A 22140-nucleotide genomic window follows, 5' to 3' on the forward strand; every position below is an offset into this window, starting at 1 on the left:
TACAAGGTGGGAAATTGGAATGCCCAAGCAGCAGCAGCAGCAAGAAGAAGTGGGATGCCAGATTTTTGGATGATATTGACACAGATGGAATGTTTCTGTTTCTCCCCATAATCTCTCAACCTTTTAGACAGACAGCTGCCTCATCTACATGGAAGCACTTATCCCTGGGTGGTGGTGGTTTTTTTCCAAAACTTTCAGGGGTGTCAGCTGTGTTTATAGCAACACTATCTTCTCATAAATTAAACACTGCACAAGATAACTAACTTCATTTGATCCCCTGAATTGTTAAACTGCTTGGGCAGTTCAGGGCTGCTTGTAACTCACAGGATTCTTAAAGCTTTTAAAAATATTTTATTGAACAAAAAATATAGAACAGTGATACCGTATCACAACATCAAATGCCAAAAAACATAGTCAAGCATCTAAAATATAATTATACTTAATATTTTGCTTAGTGGTTACAAATACATCCTAAAAACTTAAAGCATTGGGCAAACCAACCCTCCTAGTAAATGTTAAGGGGATTATCAGACTGCATTGGGATGGGCCGTAGCTCAGTGGTAGGGGCCCTGCTTTGCATAGAGAAGGTCCCAGGTTCAATGCCCAGCATCTCCGGGTATTTATTTATATATTTATTTGATTTGTACCTTGCCTTTCCACCATAAAATGTCACTCAAGGCAGCTTACAGGCACAATTGAAATACCTACTTCCCAGGTAGGGCTGGGAAAGGCTCCTGTCTGAAACCCTAGAGAACCCCTTCCAATCAATGTAGAGAATACTGAACTGATTGGACCAATTGTCTGATTCAGTGCAAGGCAGCTTTCTATCCCATTTTTTAAGAGGTGGGAGTGAAATTACTTGGCTTAAATTTTTCTGGTTTGACTCAACCTTTTCAGTCTCAATTGATGCGCCAGTTTTTCTGTTGCCAGTAGGTCTCATGGTCTTTAACAATGTTAAATACTGACAAATTTGAAATGGGTTTTTAAGTGTGAAATCCTTACCACTAAATATCCTCCAGAGTACAATGTGTCTGATTTAATCTCTTGTTTACATAGCATCTTCTCCAGAGAGCCAGTGCGGTGTAATGTTAGAGCAGGGATGGGCTGCTTCTGGCCCTCCAGATATTTTGGCCTGCAAAATATCAGCTCTAACCAGCATAGCCAATGGTGGGGGGTTATGGGAGTTGTCGGCCAAAATATCTGGAGGTCCACAAGTGGCGAGGGCCAGCTCTACCTTTAGGCAGAGTGAGGCAACCGCTTCAGGCGGCAGGTGCTGTGCGGGAGGCAGCCAGCCCCCAGCCTTTCCTCCTGAGCCCCCAACCATTCCTCTCTCTTGGAGAACATGTCTGCCAGATGTCCATCCTGCACCCCTAAGTGTACCGCCTGCTGCCCCTTAAGTGTACTATCCTGTTATCAGGGTTGAAGTAAGATTCAACTGCCAATCCAGTCAGCTTCAGTATGTGGAATGGAGAGGAGCACCATCTTGTACCTTGCAAGGACAAGATGCCTTGGGCTGGTCCTGTAAGTGGCCCACCTCTGGTTAGAGTGTCAGACTAGAATTTGTGAGGCCCAGGTTCAAATCCTCACTCAGACTGTGAGCTTTATAGCAATCTCTCTCAACCTAGCCTAACTCACAGGTTTGTTGTGTGGATCAAAGGGGTGGAGGAAAACCATGTAAGCTGCCCTAAGCTCCTTGGAGGACAAGTGCAATATAAATTGACATGCTTGGTTATCCTATGGCAATAACCCCTTGTCTTTGACTTTTGATTTTATTTCAAGCTAAATGTTTCCAGTTTACTCAGCCTTTCTTAGGGAGCAATTCTATGGCCGCTAGACAGCGGCTAGATGGCCATAGGATATCGTGTTATCCAGGAACTGGCCTCAGAGCCCGTGTTCCAAAGTCGGTTCCTGGAGAACTGACCTCCCCCCACTTCCGTGCTGCCTCGGAGGCAGCGCAGAACAACCCTGTCCTCTGCGCTCGCAAGAGGAGCACGGAGGGGCTGAAAGGGGGCGTGGCTGGGGGCGTTCTGGGGCAGGGAGGACGGAACTGCCTGTACAACATGACCTATGTGTCATACAGCAGCCTCCGTCCTCCCACAGCTAGACAGCCACAATCAGCTGTCTAGCAGAAAAAGCAGGGCAAGAGAAGCGCAGAGGGAACTATCCCCTCCGTGCTTCTCCTGCCCTGCTTTGGATAGGCGGTCGCCTCCGAGTTTGGCTGCGGCCGCCTATCTGGATAAGATTGTGCCCTTAATCCAACTTTTTCTTTGCATCTTCAATGGTGTGGTGTCCAGAAATGATCTCATAACTCAAGTGACACTGTACTGAGTGCTTGAGTTCAGTGATGATGTGCTTCCCAGGTCTTGGAAATAATGGCTATATTTTAATGTTGCCTTAAGCGTATGGGGCTTTTTCAGCTCTTAGCACCACATTAACCTGATCTCAGTTCTTGCTTTTAATTGCCATTCAACATCACAGTAATTCAAGTCTATGCCCCAACCACTGAGGCCGAAGAAGCTGAGGTTGATCGGTTCTATGAAGACCTACAACACCTTCTAGAACTAACATAAAAAAAAAGATGTCCTTTTCATCATAGGGGATTGGAATGCTAAAGCAGGAAGTCAAGAAATCACCGGGATAACAGGCAGGCATGGCCTTGGTGTACAAAATGAAGTAGGACAAAGGCTAATAGAGTTTTGCCAAGAGAACACGCTGATCATAGCAAACACTCTTTTCCAACAGCACAAGAGGCGACTCTGCACATGGACATCACCAGATGGTCAATATCAAAATCAGATTGATTATGTCCTTTGCAGCCAAAGGTGGAGAAGCTGTATACAGTCAGTAAAAACAAGACCTGGAGCTGACTGTGGCTCAGATCATGAGCTTCTGGTTGCAAAATTTCGGCTCAAGTTGAAGAATGTAGAAATCATTCAGGTATGACCTAAATCATATCCCTTATGAATAGACAGTGGAGGTGACGAATAGATTTAAGGGATTAGACCTGATAGACAGAGTGCCTGAGGAACTATGGACATAGGTCCGTAACATTGTTCAGGAGGCAGCAACTCAATCCATCCCAAAGAAAAAGAAATGCAAGAAAGCACCGATGCAATGAACATGAACTTGAGCACACTCCGGGAGAGAGCGGAGGACAGGAAGGCCTGGCGTGCTGTGGTCCATGGGGTCAGGAAGAGTCGGACATGACTTAACGACTGAAGAACAACAACAACCTGCTTGCACATGCCAGTGAATTTTTTTTTGCATGTGAATGGCTCGAAAATACAAGAGCCTGCTCTCCCCCAGCTCAGAAAAGCTTCTGGAGATGATCCTTGCTCACCGTAGGTGATCAGACAAATGGCCTTTTACAAGTTCAACTGCAACCAGTTAAATTTTTCTGCCTCCCTTGTTTTCCCCATCCTGCTCATATACTTTGTTATGCTTGGTGTGTGCAATACTACAAGGAACCTCCTAGCTCATATTTTACAATGTGCTTATGTAGTTTGTTTACAGTTTGATGGATAGAAAGGAAATTTGGCTGTTTAGATGATACATGTATAACGCCAACCTCTCAAACCATTTCGGGTTAGCTCTATTGTTACACTCTTTAACAGCAAACCATGCTTGTGCCGGATTTGGTTGGCACCATATGGGTGGGGGAAGATGCTATATAAATTATTTCTATGGAACAAATGTGTAATTTCTCTGTTTCTATATCCTGGGATTTTGCCCAGCCCTTGAAACTGCCACAGCCAAGCTTCGTGTGCCTCTGTCATTAAAGATCAGCTGTCACCAGGGCGGAACACTCAGTACATTTGCAAGAAACATTGCTTCTGATGTCTTCTGCCACTTCACACACTGTTTTGTCTTTTAATTATTATTCCTGGGTTGTGTTACTTGCATCAGCAGTGTTGAGTGCTTCAAAGAGTGCAATTAACTTCTGGAAAAATGCAATAGTAGAGAGGATGGGCAAAGCTAAATAGATGCAAACTCAGCTTTGGCCAAAAGAGAACTTAGCCCGGGCAAAGAAAGAGAACATTGCTCAGAGGCAAAGGGCTTGCTTTGCATGAAATAGGCCCCAGGTTTGCTCTCTGGATCAAGAAAGGATCTGCAAGCAGATGATGGGGAGAGCTGCCACAGCTGGTGGTCCTCAGAGAGCCAGTGTGGTGTAGTGGCTAGAGGGCTGGACTGGGAGCTGGGAGATCCAGGTTCTAGTCCCCACTCAGCCATGGAAGCTCCCTGGGTGACTTTGGGCCAGTCACAGACTCTCAGCCCAGCCTACCTCACAGGGTTGTTGTTGTGAGGATAAAATGGAGCAGAGGAGGAGGAGAATGTAAGCCGCCTTGGGTTTCTTGCAAGAGGAAAAAAGGTGGGATATAAATGCAATAAAATAACAAATAAAACACATGGTGGCTGGGAATTATGGGAGTTGTGGTCCAACACATCTGGAGGGCACCAGATTAAAGAAGGCTGGCATGGAGTGTATTGTCTGGAATAGGTGATGGCTGATAGGAGTCATAGATGGTATTGGTAGGGTTATTCATAACTGCTAGTTGGAGGAAATCGCTATGCATTTGAAGGTCTTATTAGTGAATATGCACCTGTTTAATTTTTCAGGGTGAACTTTTAGGGGGCTAAAGTTTCCCTTCATTCTTTCTGCCCCCACTGGCTCACATTGTGTGTTGCTGTTGTTTTGCTGATCTGTAACTGCTGCTTTGGCACCATTTTTTAAAAATTTATTTGTTTGTTTGTTTGTTTTAAAAATGCACATACTCTTCTTGTGAGTAGTCACATGAATGACCCTACCCAGTCAAGGATTCCTTCATGCTGAAGGAGGTTACCTGCTGCTGTCCAGGTGTTTTGGACTGCAACACCCCTAATCCCCGACCGTTGGCTGTGTTGGCTAGAGTTTATAGGAGTTATAGTCCAAAACACTAATCTTACTAAATGGTAGAATGTCCCAATATGTGGCCAGTCAGGAGAAATGAAGCTGTGTTGCCCCACTTCCAGTGGGCGAACCATTTTGCCTCTTTCAAACTGACGCCTGTCAAAAGTGCAGGGCTGTTCACTGTTTTGGAAAGTGTTCATAAAAAGTGCCTTTCCCCTTTTAGCTAATCCATACTTATCAGTCAAAGATGTCTTTAGCTTCTGGTCCCAAGTCTAAGGAAGGTGTGAATTGTTTTCTTGGTAGCAAGCAGTTGGGTGCAAGCTAACTGAAGAAATGCCAGGCGAAGCTTTTATGTTGAAAGTTTAAGTGTAAGCTGATGCTCAAAAGGATGTGAAGCTATGAGTAACCTGCCTTTGTCATAGGGTGTGGATTACACTCTGTAGCTCAGAGAGAACCTACCTATTCTTAAAGGTTTCTGTTTGAGGGCTTTGTAGGTTCCCCCATTCCATCTATCATTCTCACACAAAACAAACTTGCATAGCACTCTGCACATTAAATACACAATATGAATTCCAAAAGCTATATTAGGGTCATACCTTTATTAAGCCAACTCAAGAGGTCACTAACATCTGTAAGCTTTCAAGATCTCCAGATGTTTTCATCAGGCTTGTTGTTGTTGTTGTTCAGTCGTTAAGTCGTGCCGACTCTTCGTGCCCCATGGACCATACCACGCCAGGCCTTCCTGTCTTCTGCTCTCTCCCGGCGTGTGCTCAAGTTCATATTCATTGCATCGGTGATGCTATCTAGCCATCCCATCCTCTGCCGTCCCCTTCTCCTTTTGCCTTCAATCTTTCCCAGCATCAGGGTCTTTTCCAGTGAGTTTTCTCTTTGCATTAGGTGGCCAAAATATTTGAGCTTCAGCTTCAGTATCTGTCCTTCCAATGAGCACTCAGGGTTGATTTCCTTTAGGATTGACTGATTTGACCTCCTTGCAGTCCAGGGGACTCGTAAGAGTCTTCTCCAGCACCACAGTTCGAAAGCATCCATTCTTCGGCGCTCAGTCTTCCTTATAGTACAGCTCTCACAGCCATACGTTACTACTGGGAAGACCATAGCTTTGATTATATGAACCTTTGACGGCAAGGTGATGTCTCTGCTTCTGACTGTGCTGTCTAGGTTTGCCATAGCTTTCCTCCCAAGGAGCAAGCGTCTTTTAATTTCGTGGCTACAGTCACCGTCTGCGGTGATCTTGGAGCCCAAGAAAATAAAATCTGTCACTGCTTCCATTTCTTCCCCTTCTATATGCCAGGAAGTGATGGGGCCAGATGCCATGATCTTAGTTTGTTTAATGTTGAGTTTCAAACCAGCTTTTGCACTCTCCACTTTCACCCTCAACAAGAGGCTCTTTAGATCTTCTTTGCTTTCTGCCATTAGGGTGGTATCGTCTGCGTATCTGAGGTTGTTGATAATTCTCCCAGCAATCTTAATTCCGACCTGTGATTCATCCAACCCAGCGTTTCTCATGATGTACTCTGCATATAAGTTAAATAAGCAGGGTGACAATATGCAGCCTTGTCATAGTCTTTTCCCAATTTTGAACCAATCAGTGTTCCATGTCTGGTTCTTACTGTTGCTTCTGGGCCCTCGTATAGGTTTCTCAGGAGACAGGTAAGGTGGTGTGGTACTCCCATCTCTTTCAGAATTTGCCACAGTTTGTTGTGATCCACACAATGAAAGGCTTTAGCGTAGTCAATGAAGCAGAAATAGACATTTTTCTGGAATTCTCTTGCTTTCTCCATGATCCAGCGAATGTTGGCGATTCCTCTGCCTCTTCGAAATCCAGCTTGTAGTTCCGGTAGTTCTCAGTTCACATACTGCTGAAGCCTAGCTTGTAGATTTTGAGCATCACCTTGCTGGCATGTGAAATGAGCGCAATTGTACGGTAGTTTGAACACTCTTTGGCATTGCCCTTCTTTGGGATTGGAATGTAAACTGACCTTTTCCAGTCTTGTGGCCACTGTTGAGTGTCCCAAATTTGTTGGCATATTGAGTGCAGCACTTTAACAGCATCATCTTTTAGGATTTTAAATAGCTCAGCCGGAGTACTGTCATCTCCGCTAGCTTTGTAGTTAGTCATGCTTCCTAAGGCGCACTTGACTTCACTCTCGAGGATGTCTGGCTCAAGTTCAGTGACCGCACTATCATGGCTATCAGGGACATTCAGATCTTTCCTGTATAGTTCTTCTGTGTATTCTTTCCACTTCTTCTTAATCTCATCTGCTTCTGTTAGGTCTCTGCCTTCTTTGTCCTTTATCATGCCCGTCTTTGCACAAAACGTTCCCTTGAGATCTCCAATTTTCTTGAAGAGATCTCTAGTCTTTCCCATTCTGTTATTTTGCTCGATTTCTTTGCATTGTTCATTTAAGAAGGCCTTCTTGTCTCTCCTTGCTATTCTCTGGAACTCTGCATTCAGTTGGCTATATCTTCCCCTTTCTCCCTTGCTTTTCACTTCCCTTCTTTCCTCAGCTCCTTGTAAAGCCTCCTCAAACAGCCATTTTGCTTTTTTTGCATTTCTTTTTCTTTGGGATGGATTTCGTTGCTGCCTCCTGAACAATGTTACGGACCTCCGTCCTTAGTTCCTCAGGCACTTTGTCTATCAGGTCTAATCCCTTAAATCTATTCGTCACCTCCACTGTCTATTCATAAGGGATATGATTTAGGTCATACCTGAATGATTTCTACATTCTTCAACTTGAGCCGAAATTTTGCAACCAGAAGCTCATGATCTGAGCCACAGTCAGCTCCAGGTCTTGTTTTTACTGACTGTATACAGCTTCTCCACCTTTGGCTGCAAAGGACATAATCAATCTGATTTTGATATTGACCATCTGGTGATGTCCATGTGCAGAGTCGCCTCTTGTGCTGTTGGAAAAGAGTGTTTGCTATGATCAGCGTGTTCTCTTGGCAAAACTCTATTAGCCTTTGTCCTGCTTCATTTTGTACACCAAGGCCATGCTTGCCTGTTATCCCGGTGATTTCTTGATTTCCTGCTTTAGCATTCCAATCCCCTATGATGAAGAGGACATCTTTTTTTGGTGTTAGTTCTAGAAGGTGTTGTAGGTCTTCATAGACCCGATCAACCTCAGCTTCTTCGGCCTCAGTGGTTGGGGCATAGACTTGAATTACTGTGACGTTGAATGGTTTGCCTTGGATTCGTACTGAGATCATTCTATCGTTTCTGAGATTGTACCCAAGTACTGCTTTTCCCACCCTTTTGTTGACTATGTGTGCTACTCCATTTCTTCTAAGGGATTCTTGCCCACAGTAGTAGATATGATGGTCACCTGAATTAAATTCGCCCATGCCTGTCCATCTTAGTTCGCTGATTCCCAAGATGTCGATGTTCAGTCTTGCGATCTCATGTTTGACCACCTCCAGCTTACCTTGTTTCATTGACCTTACATTCCAGGTTCCTAAGCAATATTGTTCTTTACAGCATCAGATTTTCTTTTCAACACCAGACACGTCCACAGCTGAGTGTCCTTTCGGCTTTGGCCCAGCCGCTTCACTCTTTCTGGCGCTGCTTGGAAATACCCTCTGCTCTTCTCCAGTAGTATATTGGACACCTTCCGTCCTGAGGGTCTCATCTTCCGGCGTCATCTCTTTTAGCCTTGTGATACGTTCCATGGGGTTTTCTTGGCAAGAATACTGGAGTGGGTTGCCATTTCCTTCTCCAGTGGACCACATTTTGTCAGAACTCTCCACCATGACCTGTCCGTCTTGAGTGGCCCTGCACAGCATAGCTTATGGCTTCACTGAGTTATGCAAGCCCCTTCGCCACAACAAGGCAGTGATCCATGAAGGGGCTTCATCATCCAAGATGTTACAAAAAAGGATATATGTGTGGTGGGGGAAGGGAGGAGGAGAAAGACTTGATGTCAAAGTCAAGAAGTCTGCATGGTCAGAGTCTTAAGAAGAAATGGGGAAGGAAAAGAGCTACAGACATTAAAACTAGGCTCTACCAGGTGATGTGATAGTTTCATATTGCATCTGGGATTGCCCGTAGGACTGTTGGGCACAAGAATCAAACAATGCCCCCCCCCATTTTTGAACATATAAAATCCAGCTGTTACTCTGATGATGCACACTTTATAACTTTAACGTCGTCAGCCTTTTTCCTCCTATCCCCCCATACATACACACCTGCTTTCTGAAACATATAACCTGATGAAGAGATTTGGATATCTCAAAAGCTTGCACATTTTTGGTAACCTTTGAGTTGGCCTAATAAAGGCATTGCCATAATATGGTTTAATCCTTTTTAAAAGCCATCTTAGCTGGTAGCCATTACAGTATCTTGTAGTAGTAAATTACATAAGTGGTGCATTATGTCAAGAAGTATTTCCTCTTGTCCTCCCTGAAGCAACTGCCCATCCATAAGTGGAAGACAAAATCTGTGTGTGGATAGTGTAATTATATAGTTTAGTCACTAGATGGTGCTGGATTTAGTTGTGTCTAGGTGGAAGTTGGGAGCTTTCTGTTGCTGTTGTGTTCCTGTTGGAGAGAGGCAATAAAGTTGTTGTCTAGCTTCTTGACTAGTATGTCCTCTAAGCCTTCCAGGACAATCTGTTTACTAATTAGGCATCTTATTATGGTATAATTGGATGAATGCACATTAGAGCTTCAGTCAGTTAGTTGATCTGCCTTTTTAATAATGTCTAAATGTTATGATGTGGGTTTAAATGTAATTTGTAAGCTGCTTTTGAAAATGTCCATTTATTAAATTGTGGAGTATAAATTCAGGTGAGTGAAAGAACTGATATTCCCAAAAAATGTGTAACCATAATATATTTATTTAATATATCCCTTTAGGAATTTGGAATATAGAATTTTATCTATACTCATACCAGAACCAAATGTCTTCAAAGACTGAACAACTGTATATTCCATCAGTACTATGGAAGACCCAGTTTAAAGAGCCATTTGAAACTGATTTCAGCAGAAGACTAAGAGCTTCAATTTCCTGAGATTCAATCTTATTGCTGGGCATATTTTTTTTGCCCTGAAATTCGAAACATTCCTGCCAGCTTTAGATACAAGTTGAAAGACACAGACATTGTCTTTTTTGACACTGGAAGAGAAAACTGGTCTCTGCCCACCTATTTATGTGGTGGCATGCTCTTCATTCTAGGTGACGTGCTCCATTGATCCATCAGTGGCACAGGTTTTACTTGATTGGTCTACTGCTGATAAATGAGTTAAAGCTAGCATTCCTAACAAACATTGTATAGAGAATGCACATGGGATATTGCATCATGTAAAGGAGCGGACAAGTCCTTTGTAACAACACAAACCAATTATGTACAATGCATAATCTGGAGATACATAATTCTTGATCCAGCTATCCTGGAAGAAAGACAAGAGCACTGATGTCCAAACTGATGGCTGTGCCTGTGTGTGTAATCACAGGGTGTTAACTAGGCTTACTTACTGTATTCTGTGTATTTGTTACATTTCCATACCGCCCTATATTGAGACTACACTTTTCAATGGAAGTCTACAGTCCAAGTGGTGTTTCCACACCTATCCACCTGTGTTTTGGATGACATCAAAGAAGGATTAAAAATGAGCTTGTTGGTGCCAGTTACTTAAAGAGAAAAGATTTCCCAGTTGAACACACCCCTACTAATTGTGCTGGTTTTGATTGGCTTTCCAAGTTTGATTGGCTTTCCATGGGCATTAAGTGGGTTCGGAACTGAGTCAGAACTATAAAATCACAAAACTGTCTCAGAAATGAGATCTGAGGAAATTACAGTATCATGTTGAATTGGTTTTGCTCTCTGGTTTGTTTTATGGATCATATGATCCTGTAGGATGCACACACAAAAATGTAGATTCTCTTCCCCTGCCTCTATCATTATGTTATTCTGCACGCATTTCTGTCTCTTTCTTCCACCCCCCCTTAATGGGCTCTGGTGACTGGAAAGCTTTGTAGGAAATGCAAAACTTGACTGTGTTGAACTTTATTTAGGCTAGCCAAGGAATTATAGAGCTAATGAATAGAATGTCTTGAGTTTGTTCCACAGTGTAAGCTCGAAAGCCAGATGTGGAAATGAATTTCTTGAACCTTGAAGGTTTAATAGTTTTTTTGGTCCTCTGGGGGAAAATGTGTGGAAGTAAGGCACCTAGTTGCAAGGTTCCTTTTGGTATCAGGAACTAATAAATATGGGTAAGTTTTAAATGTGGCATAAGTTGGCAGTTCTTTGATAGGATTAGAGTGGAATAGTTACGATCTATGTATGAAGATACAGGGAGCTATGGTTTAGGACTGGTTGTAGCCACTGCCCAAAAATCTGGAAGTTATCCTTTTCTCTTTGCTCCTTGAAATGAGGTACACCTGGGAGACAATCCCTACTTCTCCAGGGCTAGGAAGGGCTAAACATCTTTAAACTGGCATGAAACTTGTGCTGAGATAATTGAAGAGATCGCAAGATCAGCTCGGAAATCCTGAGATTTGGAAAGACTAATTTGGGGCTATTTTATTTGCTTTTGCACTCCCAAGCACAACGGTGATAGCTTAGACCTGGTCAACTAGCAGCATGTTTGTTTATTTTCTCTTTCTTTATACACAGACTCCAATCTGCATAGTCAGAGAACAAATTGCAGATGGGCTATAAAGCTAATTGCCAATTGGCATCCCCCACTCACTAATTAGTCTCCTTCATGGTTGTTAATTGAAACTTCATGAGATGGAGCTCATGTGCTGATTGCTTGAGGGATTTCCTGGCAGAATTTCAAGTTGGGATGATGAATACAGTATTCCGTTGTTGTGTTTTTCCTTAGAAAAGCATCCTTTCCCAATTCAGCCTGATTTTTAAGTATGTAGCTGGCCTTTTCAGTTACCTTGCAGTCAGTTCACATGGCCACTGGGAGGTCAGCAGCTGCAGCAGCTTGGAATTCCTGCCCGTGACAGTTGTCTGTCCATGCACGGCCTCTTACCTGCTGTGCTGAAACTGTGAAGTTTTCTTGCGCACTGCTCCAGGCGAGGGGCCATAGCTCCATGGTAGAGCGCAGGCTTTGCATGCAGAAGTTCCCATGTTCAAATTCCAGCATCTCCAGGTAGGGTTAGGAAGAACTCCTGCCTGAAACCCTGGAGAACCATTGCTGTCAGTCAGTGTGGGCAATACTGGGCTAGATGGACCCATGGTCTGACGTAGTATAAAGGCAGCTTCCTACGTTCCTGTTACTTGTTCTTCCTCTTCGCCATTGCAACCTGGTTGTTTGCCTGCCTCTCACTGTGCCCCAGATGATGATGGCGGTGAGGAGGAGGAGCTGTAGATGCCAATGCCTGCCCCCTCACTGGATGCCTGTCTGCCTGCCTGCCAGGCAAGTAAGTGGTAGGGATAATGAACGTATGAGGTGCAATAGCAGCTGGTGACAATGGCTGTGAGAAGGCAGTGAGGGAGGGGGCCCATTCAGGATATCTTGCCCAAGGGCCCTCAAGAACCTTAAACCAGCACAGTGACTGCTTGGAGGGCTGGAAAAGGACTGTCCTGTATTTGAAGGTGTCCCCTTTTTGATGGGCTGTCCAGTCCAAGTCTGATTTAAGGTCAAAAACCATAAGGAGAGAGAGTGGGGGATGGGGTGTAGCTCAGTGGTAGAGCCCCTGCTTTGCATGCAGAAAGTCCCAGGTTCGAACCCCAGCATCTCCAGGTAGGGCTAGGGAAGAATCCTGCTTGAAACTCTGGAGAGCCATCGCTGCCAGTCAGTGTTAACAATACTGAGCTAGATGGACCCAGGGTCTGACTTAATGTAAAGCAGCTTCTTATGTTCCTAAAGCTTAATTGTATGTGTAGGATTGCCAGCTAGGTCCCCCAAGTGTGGCATTTTAATCTGTGACAAACCAAACGGAACTGCTTTTGTAGATTTTTGAAAGGGCTGAACAAGCATTAAATTTCTCTAGTTTCCCACATGGAGGAGCAGGTGCAGTCTTCAAGCGCAGACAGGGACGCTTTGGTGGTTCTTCCACCGTTTTGCTAAAGGGCTGCCTTATAGGCCTGAACCTGTGAAAACCTGGACTGGGTTGGCTTGTGCCAAACTGCTACCAAGAAAACAATTCATAGCACTTTTAGACTTGGGACCAGAGTAAAAGCCCATTCCCTCCCCTGCGCAGGCCTATATCCTTGTATTAAGGAATATTTTAGCAGCGTGATCTGAAAATACTGGAACAGCTGAGCATGTCTCACACACCAAATGGATCCTCGGTACTTATATGTAAAGTTTCTGGGGACGAAAATTCTGGAAGCAAACAATCCACATTTTGTGTGCCTCCCTGTTAGCTTCGGGTTCTCCCACCACAGGCTTGTGGCTGGTGACCTCGAATGGTTTCGCTTATAAATGCATTGAGCCATTGAAAATATCTGGATTTTGTATCAGAACTGAAGCATTTCACAGTATGATGGGAGAGGGGGGTGTATGCTGTATTAGTAATTGTGTTAGGGTTTTAGGCTTTCTATTGTATCTTTAAGCTGCTCTGAGGTATTTTAATTGGGCGGAAGAGGCAGGGTATACATTATTATAAATATGTTCTTAAAATAGTGCCAAACTATGGTTTGTGATGTGGCTTGCAAACTAAATTTTGGTCAACTGTGTTTTGGTACTTCATCCAAACCAACAAACCATAGTTGGGATGTGACTCTGCCCTTAGAGGTAGCTGTTTGGGAAAGCATCAGGTTGTACAGGGAACTAGGAAACCATTCAAATCATGATTTGTCTACAGCAGGGGTGGGCTACGTGAGACACGCAGGCTGCATGCACCCCATGCCGCCAAATGCAGTGGTGGAAGGGGGAATTGCCGATCTTAGAGCTATGGAGCGCTTGCTGTTGTCAAGCCAGATTTGACCCTTGTAACACTCCATAGTGGTTTATTGCTAAATTTTGGCAGAAAACTGTTGATTTTTCATGGGGGACCTGCAAAGTCCACTGCACCCTGTGGAGTGGTGCCCACAGGAGGGTTGGGGTGTCAGAAATGCTCCCCAAAGTTGCCCACTCCTGGTCTACATGGAACACAGATCAAGGACTGGAGACTAAACTACAGCAAGTGAAACTGTGGTTTGGACCAACTCTGTGTGTGGGTATATGTGCAATCTAGGTGACTGGAAAAGGATAGATGAGTGAGGTTCACACAGACAGAATGAACTGAAAAGAGGTCAAGGAATTGTTCACCCCTCACCTTATTTATTATCCAGAAACCTCCAGAATTACTCATCAGTAGGTTGAGCTGAGCCCCATGTCAACATTTTTGTGGGTGGCTGGAAAGGAAAGTAGGGAAGGCTTGCATAAAGGTTGTATAGCCTTCCTTTTTGGTGACCGCCTGCTTAGGAATTGTACAGTATCGGAAGGGGTCCGATGCTTGCAAATTGCAGATGCAGTATCACCATGTGTGAGCCTGGCCCTCCTTGAGAAACTAATCCATCTGGGACGATTGTCTAGAGGTACTGCTAAGCCGGAGGCCATCGTCACTACATGGTGTCTGTTTACAAATCTATGTCAAGGGTGTCAGACCTCTTCCAGCTTCAGAGCTGAATTCAGTTTTGGACAAGCTCTTGGGGCCACATTCCAGTGGTGGGTGGAGCCAGGGCCAAAGGGATGGGTCCCAAATATTAGCATATTGTAGCTTCAAGCTCTTACTGCCAGAAACTAAGCCCTAGGAGAGGCATCTCAACCTTTTAGTATGGGGGGGGGGACACATGAAAGCCAAATGACTGGCAGTTGGGAGAAAGGGGGTGGAGCCATCTGGGAAGCCCTGGAGCCCCAGATTCAGCCCTTAGGCTTGAGGCTCTGCACCCCTGCTATACACCCTGGACTACAGAGCACTGCATGCAGAGGCCAGGCTGCTGTAAAATTAATGGTTAATGGTGTGTCAGCTTAGTTAGATTTAATAGTAACGTTCCAAAGGAAACTAAGAGAAATCACAGCCCCTTAAAGCAGCTGTGACACCACAGTCAATAATGTCACAAACAATGTTAGGATAATGATGGAACCAGGCTAAGGGTGCAATCCTATACATATTTAGACAGAAGAAAGTCCTGCAATGCCCCAGTGCTGGCTGAAGCATGCAGGGAGTTGTAAGACTTTTTTTCTGTCTAAGCATGCATAGGATTGCACCCTAAATCAATTAAGCCTTTGCAGGGAGAAGAGAATTCCTCCTCCTCAGTTATAATGCTAATCAATACAATGAACTGGATATTTTTTTGACACGTAAACTTTTCCCCCCACCCCCTTTCTTTCTAGGATGAACTCGACCTTACAGATAAGCATAGAGAAGCCATGTTTGCACTTCCAGCAGAAAAGAAATGGCAGATCTACTGCAGTAAGAAAAAGGTAAGAGACTTGAAATAAAATACACTTTCGTCACAGGTTTTCTTTCTCTCTCTCTCTCTCTCTTTAAATGGGGTGGTTTTGAGAAACAAAGTAGATGAAAAATTTTCAGGATGTGTTTGAATCCTTCTGAAGAACCTAGGTAAGTCTTCCCCAACCTGGTGCCTTCCAGACGTGCTGGACTACATAGCTGGCTGGGGGGTTATGGGAGGTGTAGTTCAACACGTCTGGAAGGGTCCAGGTTGACCCAGAGGAAATACCCTAAATCTGTAACGAAGAAAAGGGAAATAATGTTCTGATTCCTTAACAATAATTCCTGTTGATTCTTCTGTTTTTATTGCAATCTAGGTTCCACTTCTATACACAATGAAAAAAATCACCATAAAACAACATTTATATTTTTTAAGCCAGAAACATTTTGTTACTAGAACTGACACTAGCAGCTCAGAACCCTGAGTACAGTAATCCCCCATGGCCACAGAAGCTCTGAGTTTGCAGGAAGGGCTTCTGCCCTGAAAGGTAGCCTAGAAACGCTTTAAGTAAATGAAAAAAAATCTTCCCCTCCTACACTAAAGAGCTTTCTGTGGAAGACCCTTCTGCTGCTTCTGGACTAAGTTGAGAGACTGGAAGGATCTTGCAATCTCATGCGATAAAAATTATGTCCCAAAGCATCTTAACGTGATTCGGGAAATGAAAAGGCTGAGCTTATAAAACACAACCCCGTGAAGGGCCAGCTCTTTAACAAGGCTTTGTTAGAGCTTTACTGTGACTCATATCCCCAGGGCCCAGTGTAGCGTGCATAATTAAAACAAAGTGATGCTTTTTGAGGGGTGGAAGGAAGAAGATTACTTCATTACCAATTTCTCTTGTCCATTAGATTTGTGCACATAATAGAATCCATGTCGGATAGGGACCGACGTTCTCCAGTTCTGGTGGACGGTCCTGAATCTACACCTAGCTAGTAGGCAATCAAAGATCTAGCAGTATGAGTATATGTTTGGTTCAGAAAACCGAGTGTAAATGCAAGATTTCTTTAAATATATATATTCATAATTTTTCTTTGCATCTCTTTATGTCTAGCAAACAGACCCAGCTTTCTCCAGGTTGAAACAGCACTTGGTTTGATACAGTGAACCAGTGGAGGCTGGAGGCTCCAATTTTGGTGGGGCTGTGAATCCATTCTGGGTTTTAGTTCAAACCAGCCAGAACTCTAAAGGAATATCCAAGGTGCTGAACCAATTTTGGGGATAGGGTTGAGCACTTTGGATAGCTTCTTTAGAGTTCTGGCTGGTTCTGACTAAAACCCAGAATGGATTCACAGCACCACTGAAATCAGAGCCACCAGTCTTCAATCAAACTTACACAGCCGTCAAGGTTGGACATATGGTACCAGACCCATCTGAGTGGAACTAAGCCCACTGGCACCCCTAGGCTTGGCTCCTGCCATGGTGTTCCTCTATAGCTCCCTGAGGGATGGATTTGTCCACTCCATTCCCCTGAGGGGGGCTGACCCACAGCAGGGGAAGGGGCATCCATATAACTCTGTCCCTTGGCCTGCTAATCTCCCCTGGCTTCCAGCTGTATGGACTGTAAAGCTATGTGCTGGTTAAAGATGTCTGCCTCTAGTGGCTGAAGATGTTGCTGCAGGCTTCAACCACATGGAGACATTTACATTAATTTAAAGTAATGAATGCATTTTAAAAACACAACCCAAAGGTGCACACCCCGAAGGTCCCCTTAGTATGCATGCCAGGTTTCACATATCTAGGGGTCAGGATCTTGGCACTAGGGTGCTGATGGATGGACACACACACACACACACACACACATCCTCTTTTATTATTATAGATGAAATATAGGAAGCTGCCTTATATGCCCCAAAATGAAACCAAATCTTAAAATCAATATCAATATCCCACTCATAATTAAAACAATTAATTAGCAGTCATGAATTCCCATCAATACATCACATACATAGACTGTACATATACACCATATTAATATCCCAAATTCATTTCAACCAGTTTGGTCCTCCTCAGTGGGAGAAAAGGGAAAGATAAACCATCATTACAGCCCGTATTAAAACAAAATTAGCATCAGACTTGAATTTCTCCGTGAAACCTGGAAAGCAAAATGTTGTTCAGTCGTTCAGTCGTGTCCGACTCTTCGTGACCCCATGGACCATAGCATGCCAGGCCTTCCTGTCCTGCGCTCTCTCCCGGAGCGTGCTCAAGTTCATATTCATTGCATCAGTGATACTATCTAGCCATCTCATCCTCTGCCGTCCCCTTCTTCTTTTGCCTTCAGTCTTTCCCAGCATCAGGGTCTTTTCCAGAGAGTTTTCTCTTCGCATTATGTGGCCAAAATATTTGAGCTTCAGCTTCAGTATCTGTCCTTCCAAGGAGCACTCAGGGTTGATTTCCTTTAGGATGGACTGATTTGACCTCCTTGCAGTCCAGGGACTCGTAAGAGTCTTCTCCAGCACCACAGTTTGAAAGCATCAATTCTTCAGCACTCAGCCTTCCTTATAGTCCAGCTCTCACAGCCATACATTACTACTGGGAAAACCATAGCTTTGATTAGACAGACCTTTGTCGGCAAGGTGATGTCTCTGCTTCTTACTACGCTGTCTAGGTTTGCCATAGCTTTCCTCCCAAGGAGCAAGCGTCTTTTAATTTCATGGCTACAGTCACCATCTGCGGTGATCTTGGAGCCCAGGAAAGTAAAATCTGTCACTGCTTCCATTTCTTCCCCTTCTATATGCCAGGAAGTGATGGGGCCCGATGCCATGATCTTAGTTTTTTTAATGTTGAGTTTCAAACCAGCTTTTGCACTCTCTTCTTTCACCCTCAACAAGAGGCTCTTTAGATCCTCTTCGCCTTCTGCCATTAGGGTGGTATCGTCTGCATATCGGAGGTTGTTGATAATTCTCCCAGCAATCTTAATTCCGACCTGTGATTCATCCAACCCGGCGTTTCTCATGATGTACTCTGCATATAAGTTAAATAAGCAGGGTGACAATATGCAGCCTTGTCATACTCCTTTCCCAATTTTGAACCACTCGGTTGTTCCATGTCTGGTTCTTACTGTTGCTTCTTGACCCTCGTACAGGTTTCTCAGGAGACAGGTAAGGTGGTCTGGTACTCCCATCACTTTAAGAATTTGCCACAGTTTGTTGTGATCCACACAATCAAAGGCTTTAGCATAGTCAATGAAGCAGAAATAGACGTTTTTCTGGAATTCTCTTGCTGTCTCCATGATCCAGCGAAAGTTGGCGATTTGATCTCTAGTTCCTCTGCCTCTTCGAAACCCAGCTTGTACTTCCGGTAGTTCTCGGTTCGCATACTGCTGAAGCCTAGCTTGTAGGATTTTGAGCATCACCTTGCTGGCATGTGAAATGAGTGCAATTGTGCGGTAGTTTGAACACTCTTTGGCGTTGCCCTTCTTTGGAATTGGAATGTAAACTCACCTTTTCCAGTCTTGTGGCCATTGTTGAGTGTTCCAAATTTGTTGGCATATTGAATGCAGCACTTTAACAGCATCATCTTTTAGGATTTTAAATAGCTCAGCTGGAATACTGTCATCTCCACTAGCTTTGTAGTTAGTCATGCTTCCTAAGGCGCACTTGACTTCACTCTCGAGGATGTCCGGCTCAAGTTCAGTGACCGTTCTCTCCTGGCTATCAGGGACATTCAGATCTTTCCTGTATAGTTCTTCTGTGTATTCTTTCCACCTCTTCTTAATCTCATTTGCTTCTGTTAGGTCCCTGCCTTCTTGGTCCTTTATCATGCCCGTCTTTGCACAAAACGTTCCCTTGAGATCTCCAATTTTCTTGAAGAGATCTCTAGTCTTTCCCATTCTGTTGTTTTCCTCGATTTCTTTGCATTTTTCATTTAAGAAGGCCTTCGTGTCTCTCCTTGCTATTCTCTGGAACTCTGCATTCAGTTGGATATATCTTCCCCTTTCTCCCTTGCTTTTCGCTTCCCTTCTTTTCTCAGCTACTTGTAAAGCCTCATCAGACAGCCACTTGGCTTTCTTGCACTTCTTTTTCTTTGGGATGGATTCCGTTGCTGCCTCCTGAACAATGTTACGGACCTCCGTCCATAGTTCCTCAGGCACTCTGTCTATCAGGTCTAATCCCTTAAATCTATTCGTCACCTCCACTGTCTATTTATAAGGGATATGATTTAGGTCATACCTGAATGGTTGAGTGGTTTTCCCTACGTTCTTCAACTTAAGCCAAAATTTTGTAATAAGAAGCTCATGATCTGAGCCACAGTCAGCTCCAGGTCTTGTTTTTACTGATGTATAGAGCTTCTCCATCTTTGGCTGCAAAGGACATAATCAATCTGATTTCGATATTGACCATCTGGTGATGTCCATGTGTAGAGTCTCCTCTTGTGCTGTTGGAAAAGAGTGTTTGCTATGATCAGCGTGTTCTCTTGGCAAAACTCTATTAGCTTTTGTCCTGCTTCATTTTGTATACCCAGCCCATGCCTGCCTGTTATCCTGGTGATTTCTTGATTTCCTACTTTAGCATTCCAATCCCCTATGATGAAGAGGACATCTTTTTTTGGTGTTAGTTCTAGAAGGTGTTGTAGGTCTTCATAGACCCGATCAACCTCAGCTTCTTCGGCATCAGTGGTTGGGGCATAGACTTGAATTACTGTGACGTTGAATGGTTTGCCTTGGATTCGTACTGAGATCATTCTATCATTTTTAAGATTGTACCCCAATACTGCTTTTCCCACCCTTTTGTTGACTATGAGTGCTACTCCATTTCTTCTAAGGGATTCTTGCCCACAATAGTAGATATGATAGTCACCTGAATTAAATTCGCCCATGCCTGTCCATTTTAGTTCACTGATTCCCAAGATGTCGATGTTCAATCTTGCCATCTCATGTTTGACCACCTCCAGCTTACCTTGATTCATTGATCTGACATTCCAGGTTCCTAAACAATATTGTTCTTTACAGCATCGGATTTTCTTTTCACCACCAGACACATCCACAGCTGAGTGTCCTTTCGGCTTTGGCCCAGCCGCTTCACTCTTTCTGGCGCTACTTGGAAATACCCTCTGCTGTTCCCCAGTAGCATATTGGACACCTTCCGACCTGAGGGGCTCATCTTCCGGCGTCATCTCTTTTAGCCTTGTGATACGTTCCATGGGGTTTTCTTGGCAAGAATACTGGAGTGGGTTGCCATTTCCTTCTCCAGTGGACCACATTTTGTCAGAACTCTCTGCCATGACCTGTCCGTCTTGGGTGGCCCTGCACGGCATAGCTTATGGCTTCACTGAGTTACGCAAGCCCCTTCGCCACAACAAGGCAGTGATCCATGAAGGGGAAAGCAAAATACACAGGCTTAGATATATTTGAGATAATATGCCATACCTAAAGAGTCCGATAAATATATACTAATAAAGGGATCCATTTTCAGCCTATGTATGTGATGTATTGATGGGCATTTGTGACTGCTAATTAAATGTTTTAATTTTGAGTGAGATAATTGGTATTTATGTTAGCTTTTTTTTTCAACCCTTAACCTTTTTATTTTTGGTTTGTATGTGGTTAAGGATAGAGCCAGTTGGTTGGTATTTGTTTTTATATTGAGCCAGACCATTGGTCCTTCTAGCCCAGTATTGCTCTGGTTCTGACTGAAACCCGGAGCGGATGCTCCACCCCACTGACATTGGACCACCAGCTTCCACTGGCTGTAATAAAGGTATTGCCCAACTGTGGATCATGGAGGATAAACTTATCAGTGGTTCCTAGATACCATGGCTATGTGCCAGCTCCGGGATCCAAGGCAGCATGCTGGGGATCAGCAGTGGGAGAGAGCCATTGCTCTCATGCCCTGCTTGTGAGGGTGGTCGCATTTCAATGTCTGCCCCATCAACTTTCGAGGGTGCTTTCTGTGCCCACCATGGTGAGCACTGGTAACAGAGAATCAGGGTTCGATTCTGGAGAGGGTGCCTGAGAAACAGCTACCACATCCGAGGAAGGCAGCAGGCGTGCACATTACCCGCTCCCAACCCTTTGATGACGCTACATCACCTCGGGCCAATCGCACGCCCTCGTGGCGGCAACGACACACGCTCGAATGTCTGCCCCATCAACCTTCGCTGCTCATGGGATTGCCAAGGGCATCTGGTTGCCCACTGCGGGAACAGGGATCAGACAGGAGGACTAGATAGGCCTCCGGTCTGATCCAACTGGGCTGCTCTTACATTCTTAAGAAAAGAATGCTGGGGTAGATGAACTAGTCCTTATGTCTTCATTCACAAATCTGTGAATTGGGTTAGTCTGAGAAAGTGTCTTGAGAGAAGCCTCCTCTGTGTCTGGGCACCAGTGCTCAGCTGGGGGCGGATTGTGCTGTTTACACTACATCAACAATGTTGAGTCACACAGAACTGCCAGAAAGAGGCCAGACAGATCTCCCTCCCTCCCTCCCTCCCTCCCTCTCATTGTGCTGTCTTCCTACACTTGTTACATCCAATCTGCAGACGAGGCTGGCTACCCTCTTGAATCAGTCAGGCTTTCCTCTCCCCTCCCCCCCGCCCCCTTTGCACACTTGGCTGCCAAATTGTTCTTCTAGTCTGTGTCTTGCGAGTAATCAAGGGACTCCATGATGGGAAACAAAAGCAGTCCTGATTCAGAAGGATTTGGATTTATTACATAATGGCTGCGGTGAGGGTGAGAGAGAGAGAGAGAGAGAGAGAGAGGTTGGCTTGGCCGCTTAAAAAAAAAGAAAGAGGGAGAAAAAGTTAAAGCCATAGAGTAATAGCACGACCATGGGCAGTGACCCAAAGAAAGAATGTAGCCTACATTAAATAGAACAACTGTGCTGTGGCTCTGATTGGCAGGGGGAT

At 44.4% G+C, this 22140-nt stretch overlaps 1 protein-coding gene across 3 annotated transcripts in view; it reads left to right on the forward strand.

Annotated features, from left to right (window-relative positions):
• The window catches only part of DAAM1 (dishevelled associated activator of morphogenesis 1), a 244376-nt gene that overhangs the window by 110072 nt on the left and 112164 nt on the right, over window positions 1–22140 (forward strand). For all 3 annotated transcript variants that reach the window (XM_084835994.1, XM_084836010.1, XM_084836003.1), the window contains exon 3: window positions 15182–15271. In XM_084835994.1, coding sequence (XP_084692120.1) covers window positions 15182–15271 — 90 coding nt within the window. The remainder of the gene's footprint in view (window positions 1–15181; window positions 15272–22140) is intronic.

The sequence above is a fragment of the Heloderma suspectum genome, chromosome 1, assembly GCF_057233095.1.
Source record: "Heloderma suspectum isolate Gila_16-S chromosome 1, 16-S_ref, whole genome shotgun sequence".
In the NCBI taxonomy this organism is placed as follows: domain Eukaryota; kingdom Metazoa; phylum Chordata; class Lepidosauria; order Squamata; family Helodermatidae; genus Heloderma; species Heloderma suspectum.